Source organism: Capsicum annuum, chromosome 4, assembly GCF_002878395.1.
Source record: "Capsicum annuum cultivar UCD-10X-F1 chromosome 4, UCD10Xv1.1, whole genome shotgun sequence".
Lineage (NCBI taxonomy): Eukaryota > Viridiplantae > Streptophyta > Magnoliopsida > Solanales > Solanaceae > Capsicum > Capsicum annuum.
Window position 1 is genome coordinate 66,994,223 of NC_061114.1, and position 26,631 is coordinate 67,020,853.

Genomic DNA, 26,631 nt, shown 5'->3' on the forward strand with positions numbered 1-26,631 from the left:
CTTAGAATAGTGTCTAGCACTACTCAAGTATAATAAATATATTACTTAAAATAATATTGTTATAATTTTTCATATATTATTGTACTATGGATATTATTATTATATTATAATTTTGTTAACAGTTGAATAATATTGTTATTATTATTTTTTGTTGTTTCCCATCAATTAGTATATATAAGTTGTAAAAGAAGACATTTAAAAAACGAAAAAAATGGTTAATAAGCAAAATAAAAAATAAAAAAGTAATAAAAGATTAATGACATGGTGCTTACATAGTTATATCGATGAATCAGAATGCACATATTTCAATAGCACTCGATCTTGACCTAATTTAAGTTACGAAGAGTTAAATTTAATAAACTTAAAATTATTTAGAAGAGTAAGTAAATATTCTTAGAATTAATGATCTAAAATAAATTTATCAGACAAAGGGCGAATTTATGTCTTTTTGAAGAAAAATACTCGTTACCATGCACCATCGACAAAGTAGTTAATCCAGGCGATAAAAAGAAAACAAGGAAAGTGCAATGGCCACGTGTATATTAGGCTCCCCGTCGTTTAGAAAAAAAAGAGAATAGATACAAAAGGAGAAAAAGAGGGGGTCAAATTTGTAACCCGAACCGTTTAAAGGCAAAGCATTGTATGCGAAGTTCCCAATCCTGTATGTACAACTCCTCCGCAATAAATGTAAAAGGGGATATAATAGTATATAACTATATAATATTATATACGCACAAATCAGAATACATAAATAAATTTACAAGATTTTCATTTCTCATATTAGTGATAGAGATAGAGAGAGGAGATCCCATAAACAAATAGTTTCGTTTCAGTCTCTACATATATATAGTAGCCATTGCCCCATCGATTCCTCTCTCACCGCCACCCCCTCTCTTTAGCCCTCTCCCTTTAACCCTTCTCATACTATAATACTTGCAACAATTGTAACACCTTTCAGATGAAGGACGATTGGGTATCGGCTGCCTTGTCAGACGATGCAGTGGTGGTGGAGCTGCTTTACCGACTCAAACACCATCACCACCCATCTTCTTCATCGAAAAGTTTGCATCTGACACTGCCGTTGAATGGTTGGGGTCGCCATAAGCCGAGGTCGAAGGCGTCATCTCTATCATCAATTAAGAAAGCGTATACCACCACTACCAGATGTAGCCCCACAACGCCTCTTTCCTGGAGTGGAGGTACTGCTTCACCTAGTGACGGCGGCTATGATGAGTCTAGTCGTCCACTATCTTCCGATCTATCATCCCCCTTCAGATCTAAGGTTCGTATTCCCTTTTCTCGATTGCCTTATCCCCATCTCATCTACGGCCGCCTAACATTATCCGATTCCATAGTTTTCGATTCACTCTAGAGATTAAGTCGGCGTTTTCCATGTTTCATTGTGAAAATAGAATGAAGTAGTTTTTGTTTTCAAAGTGAAAAATGATATTCAGAAATTGGAGTTGTGTTTTCCATGAAATAAATTTTACAGTTGTTTTTGAATCGTGGAGTGAAAGCACCATTTTTGTTGTTTTTGGAATTTCTAATATTTTTTGAAAAAAAAATTGAATAAATTGGAAACGGAATTTTCTGGAATTTCATGCCCAAACATGTTTTCGGAATTGAACTCCGGAACAAAGTGAATTCTAATTTTCATGGGCAAAAGCGTTTTTTAAAACGTCTAATTAATTTTTTCCGAGTAGTGTAGAATTGGAGAAGTTACGGAGAATCACTCGAGGGAGAGGGTAAATTTTTGTGATGGGAGGGAGGGGGAGGGAGAAAGATCACCTTTTTCCTTTTTTTTTTTTTTTTGGAGCGGGATGGGGGGGCGCTTGTTCTGTGTGAATGACGAAATTACCCTCCTCCACCCCCACTTTGGGTTGTTCTGTTTCCAGTTTACTTCTTTTGGGCGTGTGTTGTTCCATTCAGATCTGAGGTAGCTCTTCCTTCCAACAAATGAACGTTTGGCTCTTTTCTATTTTTCCTTCTACCGTTTATATTACTAATTAATTACACTATACTAATAAATTAAGTGGACATTTTTTTCTTTTACTATCTCCATGTATTGTCATGGATGCGTGTGTAAAGTCGGTCGTCGATAGAAATCTTTCTTTTTTTTTCTTTTTTTCTGTTTTAGGTTTAAATTTTGTGGTGTGTGGTGAATTGGTTGCGTGGGAGTGAGTTGTTTTTTTGTTGAATGAATGAATGAATAGGTAAGCTCTGTGGACCCCACATATTGTTTAATCCATTTTCCGACTTGCCCTTTCTTTTGCATTTTGGGGTCCAGATTTGAGAAAATGGTCCAACTCTGAGTCTTAGTAAATATATATCTTCCCTCTCTAAATTATTTTTTCTCATTTTTCATTTACACTTGCCAATGATCTTTTTTCGATATTGGCTGGCTGAAATTGTTTGTTTGGTATGTATGTGACCTTCTGGTAAGCATAGGGTGGACAACGATTGATAAAGTGGTGATTTTTTCCTAGATAGAAGAAGAGACTGGATTGGATGTCAAATCACATAAAATGGACTCGTGTGAATCATCTGTCTCTGAATAATTCAGAAGTTGCTCTCTTCTTCCTATACGTGTTCGTTTTTTTAAATCTTGCACAGTGAAGAAAAACCCCATCTATTCTTTTTGACGTCATCCGCATTACACATTGGACTACTGGGCTGGGCCTACATTTGATTAGATCCCATTTGTTGGATCCAAGACCCGTAGCAATAAGCTTTTAGGGAAAAAGACACTCTATGACCTTTTTAAAAAATAATAGCTCAATTATAGCCTAAGTTTGACATTTGGACAAATAATATCCAGTCGGCTAAACAAATGTCATTTTATGGCCATTTCCTAATATTTTTCAATTTGGGTCATTTTGATCCACGTAATCCATATATGATATTGATACAGTGTATATACAATACTGACGCAATATTCAACTTGGGCAATTCGGCTTTTTTAAAAATATTTCAATTTTTTTTTATTATAAATTTTTAAATTGATCAAATATTTTGCTTTTTTTTATTCTTTAGAAATAATAATTTAATTATATAAAAACGATATAATTATTAAATAGAATATGAATCTATATAAGATATATGTATAGAAATTGTATAGTTCTATCAAATATGTATATGTACGATATATAGAAAGTGTATACAAATTATATAATTGTTGTATAAAACGTGTAAAAAAAAATATAGTTATTATATAAATTATATATTAAAACTGTATAATTTTCGTATAGAATATTTATGTATAAGATTTGTATAAAACCTGTATAAAAGTTTTGTAAAAAGGGTATAGAACCAGTCAGTAAATTAAAATGGCTAGAAAGTAGAATTTAAATTTCATGGCCATTTTCAAGGAAATAGTTTAATTTGAAGTGTCGTTTCTATCCTTTCCCCAAGCTTTTATCCTCTTGGGCTCGATATTCCCTTCGGACAAGGAACATCATCCTATTGTGCCCGCTATGGAAAAATCACATGAATATACAATTTAAGCATCAATATTACAAAAACTATCACTATTATTTTTTATTTACAAAAGGTAGTTTTTATTTACAAAATCTATCATCCACTAAAAAAACAGTTTTTTTGAGTTTTTAAAATTGCTTGCTATTCGGAAATTAAGGAAAAACCTTGTTTGTTATTCGCACTAATAATTCACTCCTGATTCTTCAATTTAATCTTCCAATTTCCTATATATTTCTTTTCCAACTTCCAAAATATTCTCTGGCCATTACCATCTGTGTTGTTGAGCAGTGAATGAGTGATACAGATATCAAAAATGGCAAGGCATCCGCTACTGCTTTTTCTCGTCGCCTTTCACGCTCTCACTCTCCTTTTCTACATCTTCTCTTTCTCCTATTACTTCCCCCACTCCATCGGCCACGTCATCTCTTCCTCCTCCCGAAACCCTAACTCCGTTCCCGGTTACTCCTTCGTAAATTCACTCAAAAAATATTATGGTGTTTGAACTTTATAGAGATTGGTGGATTAGCAATTTAATGGTGTTTGAAATAGTTAGAAATTGGTGAATCGATAATTTTATGGTGAGTGAATATGATTTTTTACGGAGATTTTGAATTTTTTTCGAATGTTTGTTTCTACTGATTGTTCTATTACTTATGCGGTGTTGGAAAGAAAGAGTGTTGAAAAGAAATAGGCCAATTAGATTAGATCGTCGGGTAGTCTCTATGAGTTTAGAGAATTGTCCAATGACATCGACGGGGAAGGATGTTAATGATTTAATGGTGCATAAATTATATAGAAATATAGAAATTGGTGTATTTATAATTTTATGGTGCATGAATTGTATAGAAATTGGTGTATTTATAATTTTATGGTGCATGAATTGTATAGAAATTGGTGATCTATAATTTTATGGTGCATGAATTGTATAGAAATTGATGTATGAATTGTATAGAAATTAGTGTATCACCAGCTTTATGGTGTTTGAATTGTATAGAAATTGGTGTATCAACAGCTTTATGGTGTCTGAATTGTATAAAAATTGGTGTATCAATAATTTTATTATTTTTGAAATAGTTAGAAATTGATATATTAATAATTTTATGGTGTCTGAATTATATAGAGATTGGTATATCATCAATTTTATTTTAAGGTGTCTTAGAAATTGGTATATCAATAATTTTATAGTGTTTGAACTCTTAAGAAATAGGTGTATCAATAATAATAATAATTTTATAGTGTCTGAAATATATAGAAATTGGTGTATCAATAATTTTATGGTGTAGAAAGAAGTTTATTAATAATTTTATGGTTTATTAATAAATTTATGGTGTATGAAATTTGTATAAGATGTGGTTTGAATCAATCGGAGAATTTACTATCATTAATGATGTTTTTCTTAGAAGTATTAAAAATTAATGTTCATTAAATTAAATAAATTAAATTTAAAAATATCAAAAAATATCGAATAAATGTATTGTTTTTTCAATTATCTTATTTACTATTTTTTTTTAAAAAAAATTTAGTTGAAAAATAAAGTAGAAGAATTTATAAGATAAAACATCAATCATTAAATTGTCTCCTTAAATCATGCTATTACAAATGGGTAACTATATACTCTTTCTGTGTTAACCAGTAACACACACGAGAAAATTAAAAAAATAAAATAAAACAGAGGTAAATAATTAATAATAATAAGAAAAAATAGAAAAGAGCAAACAAAAATAAATCAAATAGAAAAGAGAGGGGAAAGAACAAGAAGAAATTTGCGAATGATAGAACACGCTCCTCCTTTTGGTTTCAAATTTCATGTTCTTTTGTGTGCGTATGTTAATTTTATGTTAGTAATTTTAAATTTTTTTCCAAAACAATTTTATTTTAAAAAAAGGAATGGAATTGGTTATGGAATTGAAAATATATTAGGAGAAATTATAGGAAAGAAGATCAATTATTCTTTATCTAATTTTGATACTTTTAACTGTTTTTTTTTTCTTTTTACCTTATTTGATAAGTTTTGTTATTTTTTTAGTGGTATATTTTGAAAAGTTGAAACTAGTGGTAGATTTTGTAATATAGACTCTAAAATTGTATACTTACGTGATTTGCCCTTGTGCTATTTCCTGTGTGAAAATGTCCCTCTCTTTTCTGATAGCCGATGACTTCTTTTGTATTAGCCAAAAAAAGAAAACTATGTATCTTTTGGGTGCCTTTTATTGCAGTGATGAAATTTTGATGACACATGTTTTGCAGGGCACTTTCACATGCGATACAAGTAATATTAGCAGCAGCTGCAGCAGCAAAAGATCAAAAAAGAAGAGGGTAAGCATTGAACTATTGACTCTGTGTTTCTTCCCCAGTTAAAAAAGTTTGTGTTAAGGGTGTTGTTAATGGTGAAGGTTTTTTTTTTTTTAAGCAGCAGATATTAACTCAACTTAAAGAGGAAGAGAACTTGCTACTAAAGGAGAGGGTACATCTGAAGAGGGTTAGGTTTCCTACGGCTCCATTTTTCTATCCTGTATTTCTCAAAAACCTAATTCTACATCTGCTTTGTCTAAACGTGTGTCCTTACTGGTTTAACAGGAACTAGCATCCATTCATGTGACCCTCAATGAACAAAGAATTAAGAGTGAGAACTTGAAGAGAATCAAGGTTTTTTTTTTGCCTTCATTTCAACAATAGATTTGTCTATACATTTTCTTGAGTTACGTGTACTAAAATTTCATCAACTTTTGTTATCCAGTTTGATTTGAATATACAATCCTCAAATGACATCATCACTGCAGAATCAGTGTCCAACCGCTGTAACTTGCTTGAACCATCAAGAACTGACTGTACTGATTCACTCTTGTCAAGACACACCATAGATGATGACCTGGCATCATTTGATTCACGTGGGGTAGAAAATTTGATGACTGAGAATCAGAATAGAGGCTTTTTTCTACCTGATCTAAATGCGATGCCCTCAGAGGATGAAATTGGCATGCCGTGGAACTAGGGGGCCATAAGGAGAAACAACTAATGTTGTTGACCTTCTTCCACAAAAATACTAAGTAGGCTGTGAATGATAATTGTTAGCAACTTCTTGCTTGGGCAGAGGAGCAGTTTGTAAATTTAAGATAAAGATCTTCAGGCTGAGACGAAGTCTCAGATGCAGTGACTTAAGCAACTCACTAAATGCCAGTTTTTGACAAGCAAACGAAGCCATTGAGTCTACGCCGAAGGTTCTTAAGGGTAGTGTAGGAAGATCTTAACAGCTAATATGTAGAAACTTTAGAAAGTTCTTTTGCAGTTTTTTTCCTGATAGTTATTGTTCTTACCATACATTTTATTATCCTGGACATAAATGAATCTTTTATTCTTTTGTCTATAGCTTATTTCTCTCATAAGAAGGCAGCTTGGTACATTAAGGTTCTCGCTAAGCATCAAGACCGGACCACAAGGGTCTATTGTATTAAGTCTTGCCTTGCAATTATGCAAGGATCGCCTTTTGTTTTTTTCTTACCTCCCGCGTAATAGTGATCACACTCATTGCCTAAGAGGAAATTAAAGTGATGTAAATAATTTGACTTTGTCCATCAATCTTTGTTTTGAATCATGAAATGGTAATCAAATTAAAGTGATGTAAATAATTTGACTTTGTCCATCAATCTTTGTTTTGAATCATGAAATGGTAATCAATCAAGATCAAATCTTTCAAAGGGTATGGTTGGCAGTCTTGATTAACGTGGAGAAATGATCACTAAAGCTTTCACAGAAAAACATAAACGAACCATTTGATCATCCCTTTGCGTGATAATGGATAAATTATCCTATCCAAAGTCGTTAAGTCTTAAAACTTTCCAATCATGTCATGCACATGTGAATTTATGCCATTGACGTTGCAAGTGCGCTAAAATTATGGTCGCTTTTTGGGGTTTGTCAACAGAAGCTTATGAATCAATTAAGGAAGATCCGATTTTTTTTAATTTGATCCTTTGTTACGGTTGTCCCTTCTTTTTTCCTATGGTAGAGAGGCCATATAATGCAATTGCTTAATAAAGGAGCTTGCAAGGAACTATATAATGATGTTTTATTTTGTCTACGAGGCTTGAGATGAAGACATGAGTATTCGAATAAAACTAAATTTGAGATATAACCAACCTCTTGAAGGAAAATAATGTCCATGGGTGTTCTGTCAACAGACTTAAATGATTTCAAAATATTTTTATTAGTTGATTTTTTTTACCATTAATAATCTGAATGATAGTCCATAGAGTGTTCTTCGTGATTCTTTTTAGTTGCTAAAGGAAATGTATTTCACTTTCAACAATTAGAAAGTGTTGTGAAAGAGTCATCCTGACCTCAATGTTATTTGCAATAGTCATGCTGCACTAACCAAATAAACAAAATATATATTTGTATCTAGTGCTACTTAAGGATTCCAGTTTGTTCTCAATAACCCTTGTATTCTTTTTTTCTCCAAATAATTCACCAAGTCAGAAGGGATTTTGCATATTCCAGGGGTTTCCTTTTCTCAGCCTTGTAGATATCAACTTTGTAATAACTCATTTATTGTTTTGGCTTCGAAAGCCTTATTTTGGACTTACGTGGATATATTTTGATTCGTGCGACGGATGACCGAACGGATTGCGCCAGCAGCTCTGAAATATAGATTTTAGGGTAGGTAGACCTTTGGTTCGGGTCTCGGTGCTCCCGAGCTCATTTCGACCTATTAATCGGAAAGTTGGAAAATTGAAAATATGTACGACCCACATTTGATCGAAATGATCTAGGATGGAAAATTCGACTTCGCCAATAGATTCAGAATGTCGATTTTAGAGTGTTAGCATGTTTGGTATGATTTTACGGTTTTTAAAACTCATTTCGACCCTCGCTTTGGAAAATTATAATTTCGAATTTTGGGAGTCAACTTTATGAAAACGATATTTTTTGGAAAATCTGATATCGCCAACGCGTCCGGAACATCGAATTTAGTATGGTAACATAGTTCGGTTGCATGTATCGAACTCCGAATGAATCCAGGGCATTCCGTCGAAGTCCGTTTGGACTTGAAAAAAAAATGCAGCTTTTTACTTAGCTGGTGCAGAAAATCTGCACCATTTAAATCAGTTTCAGGCCCATTTTTTTCCTCATTTTTCATCTTGTCTAAAGTTAAATCCTAAATAGTTTGAGAGCTTAAAAGTGAAGCTCGTGGGATCTTGGGAAGATAGATTAACATCTCTTTCTTGATTTTATTATGGATTTAAGGTAAACCCTAAATAGTTTGAGAGCTTAAAAGTGAAGCTTGTGGGATCTCGGGAAGACAGATTAACATCTCTTTCTTGATTTTACTACGGATTTAAGGTAAACCATAAATAGTTTGAGAGCTTAAAAGTAAAGCTTGTGGGATCTTGGGAAGATAGATTAACATTTATTTCTTAATTTTATTACGAATTTAAGGTAAGAATTCACCCTTTTTCTTAATAATTCCTTAATAAATTTCTCAAAACCCCAAAAATCTTAGGGCATGATTTTAAATCAAAATTTCACTCTTTTCACTTGAATAATATTTTTATATCATAATTACTAGTTTTTCATCAATATAACCTTCAAAACAATTCTGATTCTTGATTTGAACCCGAATTTTAAAAATTTTACCCGGTAAAGCTCAAAAATGGTTTTTCTTCGATTTGAACCCCGTTTTTTACTCTATTTAAATTGGACTTTCAGCTGTAGATTTTTAAAAATATGGGGAACATGTTTTTGAAGTAAAGTTTTAATTTTGCCCTTCTTTTTCGGAAACCCATTTTGGGGGTCCATTTTGACCCCGAACAAAAAATAGTCAATATGGGTGTCGTTGGTTTTGTATTGACGCGTAGATTTCATAGTTGATATTTTTAGTAAAGTTCGGGATTATTCGTGAAAAGTAAGGTTGCGGGTTCAAGTGTAGCGGACCGATTTCGATTTTTGAGGTAGGTTATGGCTTAACTCTTCAGAATGGGTTAGGTAGTAAATGATAGTACAAAATGCTTGTTAAGGGTGGGAACTAATCATGAAAAATGGCTATCTATGTGTTGTGCCCGTGTGGGGGCCTATATGTGATATAATTGTCGAAATTGAGATATTATGTGATATGTTTGACCGTGTGGGGTCCTATGTGATATTGATAGCCTTGAATACATGTGAATAATTGTATTGTATTGTTTAATGTGGTACCATTGGTGTATTGTGATTATATTCATATTTTATTGGCATATGAGACATGTGAAAATTTATGGATGAAACGAAAATAATAAGTGCATATTGGCTCATGTGGTTGTGGAAATTGAATATATCATTGTGGTTGGTTGTGGAAATATATCATGTGATTGATTGTGGAAATACTCATTGTGATTGGTTGTGAGCATTATATCTTCATATCATACTCATTCATGAAACATTGGTACCACCATGGCAACGTCTGAGAAACACTGGCAATACCTTTTTAAATTTATTTGTAACATCTTATAAAACTCTTTTCGAGGGATATGTCGGAAAGGAGATATGAGATATGTGAATTGTATATGGGTTGAAAAACCCCACATGGGTCCTACGTTGTGAAGATTTAGCTCCGTAGGTGTATACGGAGATTGTGCGATGATCTTGAAGGTTGTGCGATGACCTCGTGTATCATCATCATCATCATATACATTGCACTTACTTTATTGTGTTTATGTTGTATTGTATTGCCTTATTGACTTGTTATCTATGTATTTGTCTTACCTTCCTTTACTTATTTTTAATGATCTTGTATCTACATGTTCTCTCTTGTTCTATTTATATGTGACATAATGTATACTTGTGTTCAATATCTTGGTGTATTGTTATAATATATGTGAGATATATTAGAACTGTTAGTGCAAGCGGTGTGAGCTACCGTTGTGGGATATTTTATGATTGCAGGTGACATGCCCTTAGTGTATATTTTGTATGCTTTTTTTTTACTACTTTGCTTGGTCGGCCTATGATACCTATTGAGTACAAGTATACCGTACTTATGCCTACTGCGCCCTTTTGGTGCAAGTCTTAGCTCGAGTGCGCCTCAGCTTGATTGACTTAGGCGATTGTTGGAGCTTCCAAGGTAGCGGTTGGACATTCATGCGTCCGAAGTTCACCTCTATCTTTCTAAAGTAGTTATGTTTTTATTAGTATTTGAAGACAGATATTATTTCTTTGTGGTTATTTTTTTGATGTATTTGACTCTTGGATTGTATTAGTAGTTCTTACACTATTGACACCTGATTTTGGGCGTGTTTGGTATTTTGGATAAGTTCTTTTTGTGTTGTTATGATTACATATATGGTTCGGCTTCGTTCTAGAAGCCTTACCTTGGGATATTTATGTCTTTTTCTATTTGTATCAGTTTGGGTGATAGGCTTACTTGTTAAGGTACGCCGCGACAAGTGCCATCATGACCCTCGTTTTTGGGTCATGACAAATTGGTATCAAAGCGAGGTTGGTTTCATTGGTCTCAATAATGTAAGAACGGGATGTCTAATATAGTCTCGCGGATCGGTACGTAGACGTCCGTATCTATCTTCGAGAGGCTGTAGGATGTTTTTAGGAAACTTCCCTTATTTCATTCTTTATCGTGCGAATTCTTTCATATCTTGTGTTTTGAGTTGTGTTTCACTCTTTCTGTGCGAATGGTATGGTTTATACTACATATCAGTTGAGAGATGCTGTGAGAAATTAGTGGATATTATTTTTCCGTTGTAGGCTTGTTGATGCTTCTGATTTGTTATGGGATCAGTTTGTTGATGCCTTTCTGGAGAGATTTGTGCCTTTTAGTTTGAGAGATCGTATGCGGGACGAGTTTGATCATTTAGAGCAGGACTCCATGACAATTATTGAGTATGAGACATGCTTCCATGCCCTATCTAGATATACCTTTGATAGTATTTCCACCTAGTTTGAGTAGATATGAAGTTTGTAAAGTGTTTGAATGTCTCTCTTTAGTTGACTACGTCTCAGATGATTGTGATTAGGGATTCTTTTTAGAGTATTGTGGATCATTCTAAAATGACAGGGGTATTCTTAGTGCATCTCAGGGAGGCGCCAAGAGGGTGCCTCGTTTTGGTATGTTCAGGAGTCGGACCTCTCGAGGAAAAGATTTATAGGTTCTCATGGATACCATGGTAGGCCAGTGCAGGTGACTTTATAGAGTTCAGCTGGTGGATCTTCTAGTTCATCAGTTCAGGGTGACCGTTCGAGCTCAGTTGTACTTTTTCTTATTGAGACTGGTCATAGAGGTTTCTATGTGTGTGATGAGGTTGGCAATGTGGCCAAGGAATGTTCTTGTCGTGTGTTTAGAGTTATTCCTATTTCAGCTGTGAGAGATAGGTGTTCTACCAAAGCTGCAAGAGGTAGAGATAGTAGAGTCCGTATTGGTGGTTGTGGGGCTACTCAGCCAGTTGGTAGTCATAAATAGTGTTATGCTATATCAGTCAAATTTGAGGTGAAGGCTTCAGATGTTGTGATCGCAGGTACCGTTCCATTTATTTCAGACCTGCATCTTATTATTTGATCCTGGATCGACTTTTTTCTATATGTCTATATATTTTGCTTTAGGTTTTGATTCTATTAGGGAGCTTCTTGCCATGCCCATTCGTGTATCTACTCCAGTAGGTGATTCTTTAGTGGTGGATCGGGTGTATCGATCTTGTGTTGTGACTTTTACCGGGCGTGAGGCTTTGGTAGACTTGATTGTGTTAGACATAGTCGATTTTAATGCTATTTTGGGTATAGATTGGTTGGCTCCTTCTCATGTCATCCTAAATCATTATACCAAGACTATGACTTTAGCTTCGTCGGGTGTGCCAAGGATAGATTGGAAGGGTACACTTCATTCAGGTCCTAAGAGGGTCATATCTTATGTTCAGGCTCATAAATTGGTTGAGAGGGGATATTTATCTTACTTGGCCATATTCGTGACACCAGTGTTGTTTTGCCTTCTTCTTTGGATTCTGTCCGTGTCATCCGTAAGTTTATTGATGTGTTCCTTACGGACTTGTCTGGTATGTCGCCGGATTGAGCTAATGATTTCAGTATTGATGTTGAGCCGGGTACCAAGCCCATTTCTATTCCTCCTTATAGGGTGGCCCCAACATAATTGAAGGAACAGAAGGATTAGTTGCAAGAGTTGTTGGATAAGGGATTTATCCAACCTAGTATTTCGCCTTGGAGTGTGCTTGTCTTGTTTGTGAAGAAAAATGATGGGTCTATATAGATGTGTATTGATTATTGGTAGTTGAATAAGCTAATGGTTAAGAATAAGTATCCTTTTCCTCGCATTGATGATTTGTTTGATCAGCTTTAGGATGTGGCAGTGTTTTCAAAGATTGATGTGAGGTTCAGTTATCACCAGTTGAGGATTAGAGCTTCGGATATTTCAAAAATAGCCTTTTGGACTCGATATGGTCATTATGAGTTCTTGGTCATGTCTTTGGGTTGACCAGTTCCCCAACCGCGTTCATGGAGTTGATGAACCGAGTGTTTCGATCATATCTTGACTCCTTTGTTATTGTATTTATAGATGATATCTTGGTTTATTCCAAGAGTGAGGTTGAGCATGAGGAGCATTTGTGGATTGTGCTTCAGAGATTGAGGGATGAGAAGTTGTATGCTAAGTTCTCTAAGTGTGAGTTTTGGTCGGAGTCTGTTTCTTTCTTAGGTCATGTGGTGACTAAGGAAAGTATTATGGTTGATCCAGCCAAGGTTGTAGCGGTTCGTGACTGGGCTAGACCTACTTTGCCCACTGAGATTTGGAGTTTTATTGGCTTGGCCGGGTATTATCAATGTTTTATTGAGGGTTTCTCTTCCATTTCCAGTACCTTTGACCAAGTTGACTCAGAAGAAGATTTTATTCCATTGGTATGATGTTGTGAAGCGAGTGTTCAAAAGCTCAAGGATTTGTTGACATCAGCTCCTATTTTGACGTTGCCAAAGAAGGGCATATGCTTTATTGTCTTTTGTGATGCTTCAGGTGTTGGGTTGATGCAGGACGGCAAAGTAATTATGTATGCATCTCATCAAAATTGGAGCCTTATGAGAGTAATTATCCAACCCATGATTTGGAGTTGTACGAAATTATATTTGCCTTGAAGTTATAGAGGCACTACTTGTATAGAGTTTATTGTGAGATCTTTTCAGATCATTGTAGCCTTCAGTACTTCTTTACCAGCGAGATTTTCATATGAGGCAGCACCGTTGGCTTGAGTTGCTTAAGGATTATGACTTGACTATTCTCTATCATCCGGGCAAGGCTAATGTGGTTGTGGATGACTCGAACCGGAAGTCGACTGGCATGGGTAGTTTGGCACATCTTTTGATGCAGAAGAGGTATTTGGCCTTAGAGGTTTAGTTTTTAGCTAACCAGATAGTTAGGCTAGATATTTCGATACTTGGGCGTGTTTTTTTTCATTTGTGGAGATTAGATCTTCTTTGATGGAGCAGATTCGAGCTCATCAGTTTGATGGTGTTGAATTGAGTTTGATACGAGACAAGGTGTTGAGTGAGGAGGCTAAGGAAGCCTCACTTGATTCAAATGGAGTTTTGAGGATTGAGGGCTAAGTTTGTGTGTGTGGTAATTGGATTAGGTTGATCTTAGAAGAGGCCTATTATTTCAGATATTCTATCCATCCAGGTGTGACTAAGATGTATCGTGATTTGAGTCAGCACTACTGGTGGCGTGGTATGATGCGAGATGTAGCAGATTTTGTAGCTCGTTGCCTATGTTGTCAGCTGGTGAAGGCCGAGCATACGAGACCAGGTGGTTTGCTTTAGAGGCTACCCATTCCTGAGTGGAAGTGGGAACGCATCACCATGAACTTTGTGATTAGTTTGCCTCGTATATCTCATGGTTCTGACAGTGTTTAGGTCATCGTGGATCGATTGACCAAGCTCATTTTATTCTGGTTCAGTTCTCATTCAGTGCTGAGAAGTTAACCCGTATCTATAGTCATGAGATTGTGCGTCTGCATGGTGTGCCATTGTCCATTATTTCAGATCGAGGTCCTGTATTCACATATCATTTTTATAAGACTTTTCAGGATGAGTTGGGTACTCGAGTGGATCTTAGAACAGTGTTTCACCCCTAGACTGATGGACAGTCAGAGCGGACTATACAAGTTTTGGAGGATATGCTTCGAGTATGCGTAATGGATTTTAGTGGCCAGTGGGAGCAGCATTTGGCTTTAGCAGAGTTTGCGTATAATAATAGCTACCATTTCAGTAGATATGCCTCCTTTTGAGGCGTTGTATGGTACGCGTTGTCGCTCTCCAGTAGGTTGGTTCGATGTTTCAAAGGTGAGACCTCGAGATACAAACTTTCTTCGTGAGTTTTTGGATAGAGTTCGGGTTATTCAGGATAGACTTCGTGCCTTGAGATTTGGTGTTGGTGATCATGTTTTCCTTTGAGTTTCACCCATGAAGGGTGTGATGAGGTTTGGGAAGAGGGGCAAGCTTAGCCCCAAGTATATTGGTCCATTTAATATTCTTTGGACTGTTGGTGATGTGGATTATAAGTTGGCTTTGCCCTTTGATCTATCAATTGTTCTCTAGGTTTTCATTTTTCTATGCTTTGTTGTTATATTCCAGAAGAGTCGCATGTCATTCATTGGGAGTCGGTTCAGTTAGATAAGTGGTTGTCCTTTGTTGAGGAGTCGATTTCCATTTTGGCTAAGGATGTTAGGCTGTTGCGCTTTAGAGTGATTCATATGGTTAAGGTCCTGTGGCGACATCGACTTGTAGATGAGGCTACTTGGAAGGTTTAGTATGATATGTGTAGTTCATATCCCCAGCTTTTCATTGATTCATGTATTTCTTTGCTTAGTTCGAAGACGAACTAGATTTTTAGTGGTGGATGATGTAACGACCTAAAAATTTGATGAAATATGTAAAATTTGTGATTTTATGTGATTTGACTATTTTACCCCTTCCCATAGTTGCATTATGATATTTCTAGGGTGTGGGAGTGATTGACATGATTCTTGATGCATTTTGGTATCATTTATGCAATATTGTGGTTTTTATGATTTCGAGAGTCTTATTTTGGACTTATGTAGATATATTTTGATCCGTATGACGGATGACTGAACGGACTGTGCCAGCAGCTCCGAAATATCGATTTTAGGGTAAGTAAACCTTTGGTTCAGGTCCCGGTGTTCCCAAGCTCATTTCGACCTATTGATCGAAAAGTTGGAAAATTGGAAATATGGGTGTGGGATCCACATTTGATCGAAATGACCTTGTATGGAAAATCCGACTTTGCCAGTAGATCCAGAATGTCGATTGTAGGGTGTTAGCATATTTGGTATGACTTTACGGCTTTTAAATCTCATTTCGACCCTCGGTTTAGAAAATTATAATTTCTAATTTCGGGAGTCAACTTTATGACAAAGACATTTTTTGGAAAATCTGATATCGCCAATGCGTCTGGGACGTCGAATTTAGTATGGTTGCATAGTTCGTTTGCATGTATCGGACTCCAAACGAATTCCGGGCATCCCGTCGAAGTCCGTTTGAACTTGGGAAAAAAATACAGCTTTTTACTTAGCTGGTGCAGAAAATCTGCACCATTTAAATCAGTTTTGGGTCCATTTTTTCCTCATTTTTCATCTTGTCTCTTGAGAGTTAAAGCCTAAATAGTTTGAGAGCTTAAAAGTGAAGCTTGTGGGATCTTGGGAAGATAGATTAACATCTATTTCTTGATTTTATTACAGATTTAAGGTAAGAATTCACCCTTTTTTCTTAATAATTTCTTGATAAATTTCTCAAAACCCCAAAAATCTTAGAGCATGATTTTAAATTAAAATTTCACTCTTTTCACTTGAATAATATTTTTATATCATAATTACTAGTTGTTCATCAATTTAACCTTCAAAATACTTCAAAACAACTCTGATTCTTGATTTTAACCCGGATTTCAAAGATTTTACCCGGTAAAGCTCAAAAATAGTTTTTCTTCGATTTGAACCCCGTTTTTTACTCGATTTAACTCGGGCTTTCAGCTGTAGATTCCTAAAAATTTGGGAAACATGTTTTTGAAGTAAAGTTTTGATTTTGCCCTTCTTTTTCGAAAATTCATTTTGAGGGTCCGTTTTGATCTCGAATAAAAAATAGTCAATATGGGTGTCGTTGGTTTTGTATTGATGCGTAGATTTAAATATTTGATATTTTTAGTAAAGTTCGGGATTATTCGTGAAAAGTAAGGTCGCGAGTTCAAGTGTAGCGGATCGGTTTCAGCTTTCGAGGTAGGTTATGGCTTAACTCTTCAGAATGAGATGGGTAGTAAATGATGGTATAAAGTGCATGTTAAGGGTGGGAAATAATCATGAAAAATGGCTATCTATGTGTTGTGCCCGTGTGGGGGCCTATATGTGATGTAACTGTCGAAATTAAGATATTATGTAATATATTTGATCGTGTGGGGTCCTATGTGATATTGATAGCCTTGAATACATTTGAATAATTGTATTGTGTTATTTAATGTGGTACCATTAGTGTATTGTGATTATATTCATACTTTATTGGCATATGAGACATGTGGAAATTCATGGATGAAACGAAAATAATAAGTGGATATTGGCTCATGTGGTTGTTGGAATTGAATGTATCATTGTGGTTGGTTGTGAAAATATATCATGTGATTGGTTGTGGAAATATTCATTGTGATTGGTTGTGAGCATTACATCTTCATATCATACTCATTCATGAAACATTGGTACTACCGTGGCAACGTCTGAGAAACACTAGCAATACCTTTTTAAAAATATTGTAACACTTTATAAAATATTTTTCGAGGGATATGTCGGAAAGGAGATATGAGATATGTGGATTGTATATGGGTTGACGAACCCCCATGGGTCCTACGTCGGGAAGCTTTAGTTCCGTAGGTGTATACGGGAATTGTACGATGATCCCGGAGGTTGTGCGACGACCTCGTGTATCATCATCATCATCATCATATACATTGCACTTACTTTATTGTGTTTATATTGTGCTGTATTGCCTTATTGACTTGTCATCTATGTATTTGTCTTACCTTTTTTTACTTGTATTTTATGATCTTGTATCTACATGTTCTCTCTTGTTCTATTTATATGTGACATAATGTATACTTGTGTTCAATATCTTGGTGTGTTGCTGTAATATATGTGAGATATATTAGAACTGTTAGTGCAAGCGGTATGGGATACCGTTGTGGGACATTTTCTGATTGCAGGTGACGTGCTCTTAGTTTATATTTTGTATGCTTTTTTTTACTACTTTGCTTGGTCGGCCTATGATACCTACTGAGTACAAGTGGACCTTACCCATGCCTACTGCGCCCTTTCGGTGCAAATCTTAGCTCGAGTGCGCCTCGGCTTGATTAACTCGGGCGATTGTTGGAGCATCCAAGGTAGCAATTAAACATTCATACGTTCGAAGTTCATCTCTATCTTTCTAAAGTATTTATGTCTTTATTAGTATTCGAAAATAGATATTATTCCTTTGTGGTTATTTTTCCAATGTATTTGACTCTTGGATTGTATTAGTAGTTCTTACACTATTGACACCTGGTTTTGGGCGTATTTGGTATTTTTGATAAGTTCTTTTTGTGTTGTTATGATTACATATATGGTTCAACTTTGTTCTAGAAGCCTTACCTTGGGATATTTATGTTTTTTTCCTATTTTGTATCAGTTTGGGTGATAGGCATACTTATCAAGGTACGCCGCGATAAGTGCCATTATGACCCTCGTTTTTGGGTCGTGACAGAAAATCTAAGATTGAGGCATTGTAATCGGAGATCACGTAATGATATGGGGGTGAAGCTATATTGTTGAAGCTCGATATATTGTTGAAGAAAATTTATCTTCATTGTTGATCCGTAATGATATGGGGTGAAGTTAGACATAGATGTTAGTAAAAGTGTGCAATTGATCATTCTTTCAATTTCAAAGTCAAAAATCAAGATACAAAGGTATGTATGTATTGTTTTTATATTTCAACGAAAATAGAAAATATTTTCAATTTGACGTAGAAATGATGTTGTTGAACGTTCATAAATTATGCATCTCACGTGTTACATATTTTTGAGGTATATATACAAAATTTACAATTGCTGAGATACATCCATTAACGAACAAATTTGGTCTATATGCATATTACATTAGCAAAAGCATACTGAGATACCTAATTTAGTTTATATATCGGGCAAAATATATGAACATATTTGATCGAGATATATAATAGATTGACTTGTGTAGAGTGAGATACAAAATTTAGTTTATGTATAGGGCAAAATTTGTGAGATACTTTAAGCATTAAAGTGAATAGTGTAAATTAATGTTACATTCTCATAAATAATCATCGTGTGTTTATTAATAAGTGATTCATTTGTTAATAAATATGTTTATTTCAATATGGTTGTGTGTGTTTTGCAGCTATGTACTAAAATATTTGTCAAAAAATTATAGTTGAATTCTTAAGGTGTAATGTCGAAAGGGTTCGGAACTCTTCAAAGGAAGGGTGTTTCATGATATACACACCTATTCTTGAAAGAATGTTCACCCAAGTTCAAGCTACGGTTTCGTTCGTTAGCGATTTTACGGCTCCAAAACTCGTCAGTCATAAGAGAATTCACTCATCAACCAACATAATTGAAGATATCAAATCTGATTTTGGTGTAGACATAATTGAAGATATCATATTACATGTTTGTAACATATTTGTTGTACAACATATTTGTATTTAAATTGTATATATACATAACTATCTGTAATGATGTTATTAATGTATGATGTTTCAATCTCCATATTTATATATCTTATACATATTTTTAGTTGTAATAATGAATCTTTGTTGAACAAAATTTTTATGAATCTAATGAAGTTTTAATTATCTTTTTTTTTTGTGCTGTCAAATACATATTCTTTTTCAATATTAAAATCCTTGATTAACAATGTAACTTAATCAACTGATAGTATGATGAATCATTCAATTACTATTATAAATTTTCATAATAAATAATTGATGAAAAAATTATATTACCATTACTAAGCTAATTTAAGCACAATTTGCATAATATGAAAAAGAGTTATTTTTTAACATCAGAAACTAATTAGCATATCGATAAAAATTATTTCCATCCACGAAAATAAAATTTCTAGTAATTGCTACATGTTAATTAACAAAAAAAACAGCATTATTTTATTGAAAAAAAATTAATTTATTATAGATACATTGTTACAAAAGACTTTTATATTTTTACATGTCCACCTTTGCAATTTCAAAATTTGAATATTAAATATTTTACAACACAAATGAATCAAAGAATATATGAGATTTATTAATTTTAAATATGTTGCTACAAAGTTTGACGTTATGACATATTAATAATCAATATCTATATACAATATAAAGGAGGGTCATAAAAGAGGTGATGTGGCACCTCTCTATGGCCTCCATTCTTATTTATCTTTTTTCTTCTTTTTTTAATTTTTTTCTCATCTTTCTTTTAATTATTTAATCTTATAAAATCATCTCCTTAATTGATATTAATAATATCCATAACTCTCAATCCTTTCACATTCATAACCCTCAAATTTATTATATAAGTTTATGATACATTAAAATCACACTAATAAAAGATTTTTTAAGCTATATATAATAATTACTCTATTTTTATTTCTCCATATTCTTCATCTTTTGTCTCTTTGGTTGATTAGTGTTTTAATTTATTTATTTGATTTTGCATATTACAAGGAGATATTATAATGAAAATGGTTAGATATTTATGCATGGTTCAATTTTATGAGGTAAAATGGATTGATATGCCTAGTATAATTACAGTTCTTTTTTTGTTGTATTATACATGTAATATTATTTTTTTGAGTTTTGATGATATGATTCCTTAAAAAATAAATTACTTTTTCTCTTTACTTCTCTTTGTAGTTTTTAGAGACTTTGATTAATATGTTTTATTTTCTTTAAAGTCTTGAAAGAATTTGATTATGTTATGTTTACAACAAGGTTCTTCTTTCCTCTTTAACTCATGTTTTTGATGATGTAGTTTCTTTAAATATGATTTGATTTTTTCTCTTTGCTTCTCTTCATAGTTCTTAGAGAATTTGATTGGTTATTTTATTTTTGATTATCTTTGTAGTTTAGAGAGAATTTGATTGTCTTATGTTGATAATAAGATTCTTCTTTCCTTTTATCTCTTAGCTAACTATTCTTCGAAGTTTTTATTTTTTGCCTATATAAATTTGTATTTAATTCATGGAGACTCTCATCAAGGTTATCTTCTCTTTTTCATCATTTTGATTTACGAATTAACTAACACGTGATCGAAAAAAAATATATGAAGGTAAGAAATGTTTTTTTTCAGCGTTTTTTTTTTACTTTTATATATTTGGACGTGCTTTCTTAATTTTAGCATGTTTTATTAATGTACGTCAAGTAATCAATTATTTAAAATTTAATGCTTCAAATCATTAGTTGTTTTCCCTATTTTCTTTTTTCCTTTCTCTGTGAAGTTTTCAATATTTTTTTCTAGAAAAAAATACTTCTGCTGAAATTCTTATGTTCAATGTTTTGATTTTGTTATTTTTTGAATGTTAGGTTGACAACTTAATTTCTCAGACAATAACAATCGTTGGTCTATTTTTCACAAACATTGGAAAAAATTAAGTTCATAAATCGATCGTTTCTAAATAATTTGGTGAAAATAAATTGTCTATTATATTATTAAAATAAATATAAAAATAAATTAAAGAATATTTTTAAAGAGTATGAAGAAGAACATAAAATGCAACATACCTTAGAATCAAATGTCGTTTCTAATGAAAAAAGCGGAGAGAGACAAACACTTGTGACCAAATGAAAATGCATGAAAATTTTGTTAAAATATTAAACTTTATAAGTAAATTATTTTTTATTGTGAACTTGAAGAGATATAGAAGTAAATGAAGATTATTAAGAGTAGGAGTTATGAATATGAGGAATGTGGAGTTAAAGATGAATAAATATTATTGAAATAAAAGTTATGAAAATGAAGAAGTGTGAGTTATGGAGATGACCTTTTAAATACTCCTAAGATAATTAAGAAAAACAAAATTATAGTATTAAAATTTATGAGTAAATTATTATGTAGGAGTTATGAACTTGAAGAGACATAGAAGTAATGAAGATTATTAAGAGTACGAGTTATGAATATGAGGAATGTGGAGTCAAAGATTAATGAATATTATTAAAAAAAAGTTATAAAAATAAAGTGGTGTGGATTATGAAGATGACATTTTAGATACTTTTAATATAATTAAGAAGAACAAGTTGAAACGTTGTTAGGAAAAAACCAATGTAAATTAAAAAATAAAATTGAAAGCACTGTTTGGAAAACCCCAAAATAAGAGAGACAATGTAATATGATAAAGTGTAAATAGGTTAATATAATAAAATACTAAGAAAATAATGATCGAAAGTACATACACAAAGTTATCTTTTCACCTTGTAAATATATTTCCTTTGTTTCAATTTGTTTGTCTTACTTTTCTTTTCAATTAGTTTTAATTTTTTTGGGCGAAACACATCGACAACCCTCTTAAGTTGGCATCAACTCTCATGTAGGTATCTTAACTAAGCACTGTTCATTTAGATACCTCAGGTAGACTCTTGAAATAGGCGCGCAAGCAGCCTAAAAACTTGGGTTTCAATTTATTTATTTTTTTTGTAAAAATATAAGTTTCACAGTAATGTCTCACTATCACAAATTAATTCTCCTTCTCACAATGCTCATTATTAGAATGAGAGCTTAAATATGAGATCCCTAATATTTGTGGATCTTATGCAACATAGATAAATATTAAATGAGCGTCAACATAACTAATGAATACCACAAAAAGATCATTCAAACTTTTGAATTTCATGCATGATTATAATGTATATGATTCGTAAATTGCATACTAATTTTCATTGATTAGTATTTGATCTATGTGAAAAAGAATTTCATTATTTAGTGTACCAAAATTCAATTTCAAATAAAATTGATCAACAAAAATTATAAAAGGGATAATAAAACAAATAACTAATGACATACTTTTCAAAAATTATCTCTTGTGACTGTTACTATATGTATCCTAAAACCTGAAAATGAAAGTGCATATATTACCACTTACAAGTTAAAAAATTATTATGCAAAATTATCAATTATCAGAAGTGTTTATCCAGAAAAATTTCGCATCTGCTAGAGAAGAGGCATAGTCCATAGGCACGTTCTCTGGCATATAAATGCGGATATAAAACATGAGAGGGAGATAAAGCATACGTAGCAGAAAATAAACAGAAAGGTTGGATACTATTTTTTTTAACCAGTTCAATGCTATAGTGGATGGATATAATATCATTACTAATACTTTAAAGAGAATCATATCATGATATATTTTTTACATCTCATTTAATGTCATGAATTTTAATTAATTTATTTTTATTATAAAAGTATAAGCTTAATAGTAATATTTTACTATCATGACTTAATTTTTCTTTTCTCAATGTTCATTATTAGAATAAAATTTTGAATATGAGATCTCTAATATTTATGAATCTTGTGAACGTAGATCTACATTAAATGAGAGTCAGTACAATTAATAAATATCGCAAAAAAGAATCTCTCATATGTTTGAATTTGTGCATGATTAAGTTGGGATTGAAATATAATTGATGTATTTTTCTCACCTTAATTCATCGCAATTTTTTTTAAATTTTTTTTATTTATTTATGTAAAAAAAAAAATACTTAATTTATGATCAAGTAAACTTAATATTGTTGGTTGAACCAATATTGTTGTCATAATAGTCACATGAATTTTGTATAAAGTTTTAATAATTATATTGTCAATTATAAATGAATATTTTCACATCAACCTTTATGTTGTCATCTTTTTTAATGGTAGATTTTATTTGATTAAATTTTGAGAATATCTTTTTAGCAATTTATTGAATAAGCAATCTTATGATCGTAACTTAATTGTATTTTTTAATTATAATATTCATTAAAATATTTATGAAATAGTACATTAATTATTAAAAATATATTCAATCTTTCCTTATAACTGCGCGAAGCGTGGATTAGTATACTAGTATATTTATAAAGGAGACTCTAAGTCAATCTTATGTGACATGTTTTAGAGGCCTCCAATGCTATTTATCTTTTTTGTGTTTTTTTGTTTTGGCCATTTTTAATTTTTAAAAATTAAAAACTCACCTTAAACAACATTAAAGATAATCATACTATTAAATAACTTTCATCATTAATACTATTAAACTTTTCTCATTTATGTGCTATGTGAAAAAAGAAAATTTAAATCACTCCTTAAACTCTCTTAATCATATAAAATATGCAAGAAAAAATTAAAAAATATTTGTGAAAACTCAAAAATCACCATCATTAGAATTTATCTTTTTTCTTTAGAACTTTAAACTTTTTCCTTAATATTTTCTATTTTTGAAGATTTATCTACTATGCTTAAAAAAAATGAAAAGTCGCCTTACTTACGACCAAATGAACTGCCGTTTCCCAATCGTAATTCTTGAGCAATGTTAGTTTAGGTTCACAGAATCAACATTTTCTAATACATGTAATGAATGATTGTAACTGTTATTTTTATTAGACCATTATAATTATGAAATGTGTACTGAATTACTTAACTTCACCCGTACTCTTCATCTTCCCTCCCATTATTTCCCTACTTCTATATAATTATTCTTCCATTACAAATTTCAAAAGCTATTCAAAAATATAATTCTTATTTATTGTTTTTCATATTATTTTCTTTGTAAGTGGAATGGGTCTGATCAATTTATTCTCAATAGCAGTTCTTTCTACAAATTATATTAGTAGTTTCTCTCATCAAAAATGAATTAGAGGTTTCATGTTACAGTTATGTAATAGATTTGTTTGGTTTCAATTTATTAATCTTAGAAACCAAATTTACATCTTTTGAAATTCTCAATTTTTCATTGAAAAGGTAAGTATTATTTTTGTTTAGTCTTTGTTATTTTTGATGCAGTATCATGATCAACAATGCCTGATTTTAAAGTTCAAATGCCACCTACATTATGGTAAGCCACTTCTTGCCAGATTGAACTTTATCTATTCAAGTAATTTATTCTGTCTCAAATTTATTTATTAAGTCAATTTATTATGTCCCTATCTCGAGGTAGTTGAGATCAATTATATAATTTTTTATTTTATTACATCTGACGTTCGAGGTCTTGAGTTTTTTAAAGATCCTAAGTTCAAATGCATATCTATTTTCAATTTATCCAAGAAAATAACCATGTTATAGACGAGTCCGCATTAACTAAATGTGTGTAACTGTTTCCGTTGTTGATATATAAGTTTCACTACTTGATTTTTCTTTCATTTGTTGTAACTATGTAAAGCATTCTTATAGTTTGAAAATGTAACAAACAGTTTTCTGTAAATCTATTTAATATGAGATCAATTGTCATTTGCTCTGAAGCAAGTCAAGAAGTACTTTTTTGCGGTGTATATTATGAAGAGAGAAAATTTGCGAAGTAAATTAATATGTACCGTTTATGAACATAAGAGGTTCAAAACAAGCAAGTATGATAACTATTGGCATATTTACCAACTATAGTGTTCTCCTTCTCTTAAGCTTTTTGTTTACATCATGACTAATTTGCTCAATTTAAATGATCTCTGGGCATTAGCAAGGCCTCTTTTACCACTTGAGACAACTATACCTGACAAATGATCTTTCATTTTGGTCATGATCTTTGATATAAATCATATTAATTTGGATGTAATTTGCATAAAGCTATGTCATCCATATTTTTATTCGGGTCTAGAATTATGAGTTAATTAAGAACTTTTTGAACTTTTCATAATTTATGTTTTACAAATCTTGAAACCTCGTATGAATCAACATAACAATTAACCTTATTCTTCAAAATGAAATAAGAATACAATAAAAGAAAAATAATAAAGAAAAGGAAACAAGAAAAAATGATGTAAATATTTATTCTTTTTATGAAATTATTTTATTCTTAATTTTTCTTTTTCACGTTGTTCGTATATATGAAATTAAGTTAACTTTTTCATATTTAATCTAGAATGCACTTCACGACAGCTAATTCTCATAGAATTTTAGTATCGATGCTTCACTGGTTATGGAAATAAATTAAGTTATTATAGACACGTTGTTACAAAAAGACTTTTTTCACGGTCACATGTCCACCGTACCATTGGCATTATAAATTTAAATACTAAATATTTTACAACACAAACAAATCAAAGAATATATGAGATTCATTAATTGTAGATAGTTGATACAAAGTTTTACATTGTAACATGTTAATAATTAAATATGCATCTCAGTGTAAACACATTACATTACACTTTTTTCAATAAAAATATAAATATAAGAGATACAACATATGCATTTGTATCAGACACAGAAAATTAAGATATGTTATGTATCTCTAGCACATAATTATGTATCTTAGCATAAATACATTACATTATACTTTTTTCATAATAAACATAAGTATAAGATATTTTGTATCAGATAAATGTTTAATTTTATTTATTATATTGATGTATCCGATATATATTATAGTCTAAAACAAGTTATTTTAGACTAGTATCCGATATATATATATATATATATATATATATTATAGTCTAAAATAAGTTATAATAAAGTATCAGATACATTATTATAACTGATTTTAGACTATACATATTGTAAAAGGGCTGATGCATATTAAGGAATAAATAGGACTACCATGGTGACGGTGCATGAGGTAGAACCAATTCTTGATCTTCAAAAATACAATCGGTGACAGAGGATTTCATAATATATCTTCTCCTTTATCGATTTTTGTATCGACAAGATCAATCCAAACGAGGACATAAGTTTACATACGACGTAAGTTAGTGAAAGGAGTTTTGAGGGATTGAGCAAAGATCAAGTTGATCTCCATAATTTGAGTTCTCTCTTCCATGGCGAACAACCCTTTTTCTGTTGTTTCTCTCGATTCACTTTCTTTAAAAATTCAATCAAATTCTTGGATACTTGTAGCAGGTTTGATTACAGATTGATCACTACACGAGCAATCCTAACATTCTTTT

The 26,631-nt window shown here is 32.2% G+C and overlaps 1 protein-coding gene across 5 annotated transcripts; it reads left to right on the forward strand.

Moving 5' to 3' along the window:
* Positions 1–340: 340 nt before the first annotated feature.
* On the forward strand, positions 341–6,843 carry LOC124898158. 5 transcript variants are annotated; one of them, XM_047411834.1, is made up of 5 exons: positions 341–1,282; positions 5,725–5,793; positions 5,888–5,956; positions 6,055–6,123; positions 6,215–6,843. In XM_047411834.1, the coding sequence occupies exons 1-5, from the start codon at positions 959–961 to the stop codon at positions 6,467–6,469; spliced, it is 786 nt and encodes a 261-aa protein (XP_047267790.1). In that variant the 5' UTR covers positions 341–958; the 3' UTR covers positions 6,470–6,843. The 5 variants fall into 5 exon arrangements, with proteins under 5 accessions (XP_047267790.1, XP_047267791.1, XP_047267793.1 ...); XM_047411835.1 differs by having other exon boundaries at positions 618–1,282; positions 5,891–5,956; XM_047411837.1 differs by having other exon boundaries at positions 647–1,282; positions 6,258–6,477.
* The last annotated feature ends 19,788 nt before the right edge of the window (positions 6,844–26,631 follow it).

Coding starts and splice junctions, on each gene's coding strand:
- LOC124898158 (XM_047411834.1), top strand. CDS start 959: ATGAAGGACGATTGGGTATCGGCTGCCTTGTCAGACGATGCAGTGGTG. Junction 5,794..5,887: donor AAAGATCAAAAAAGAAGAGG/GTAAGCATTGAA, acceptor TTTTTTTTTAAG/CAGCAGATATTAACTCAACT. Junction 6,124..6,214: donor AGAACTTGAAGAGAATCAAG/GTTTTTTTTTTG, acceptor TTTGTTATCCAG/TTTGATTTGAATATACAATC.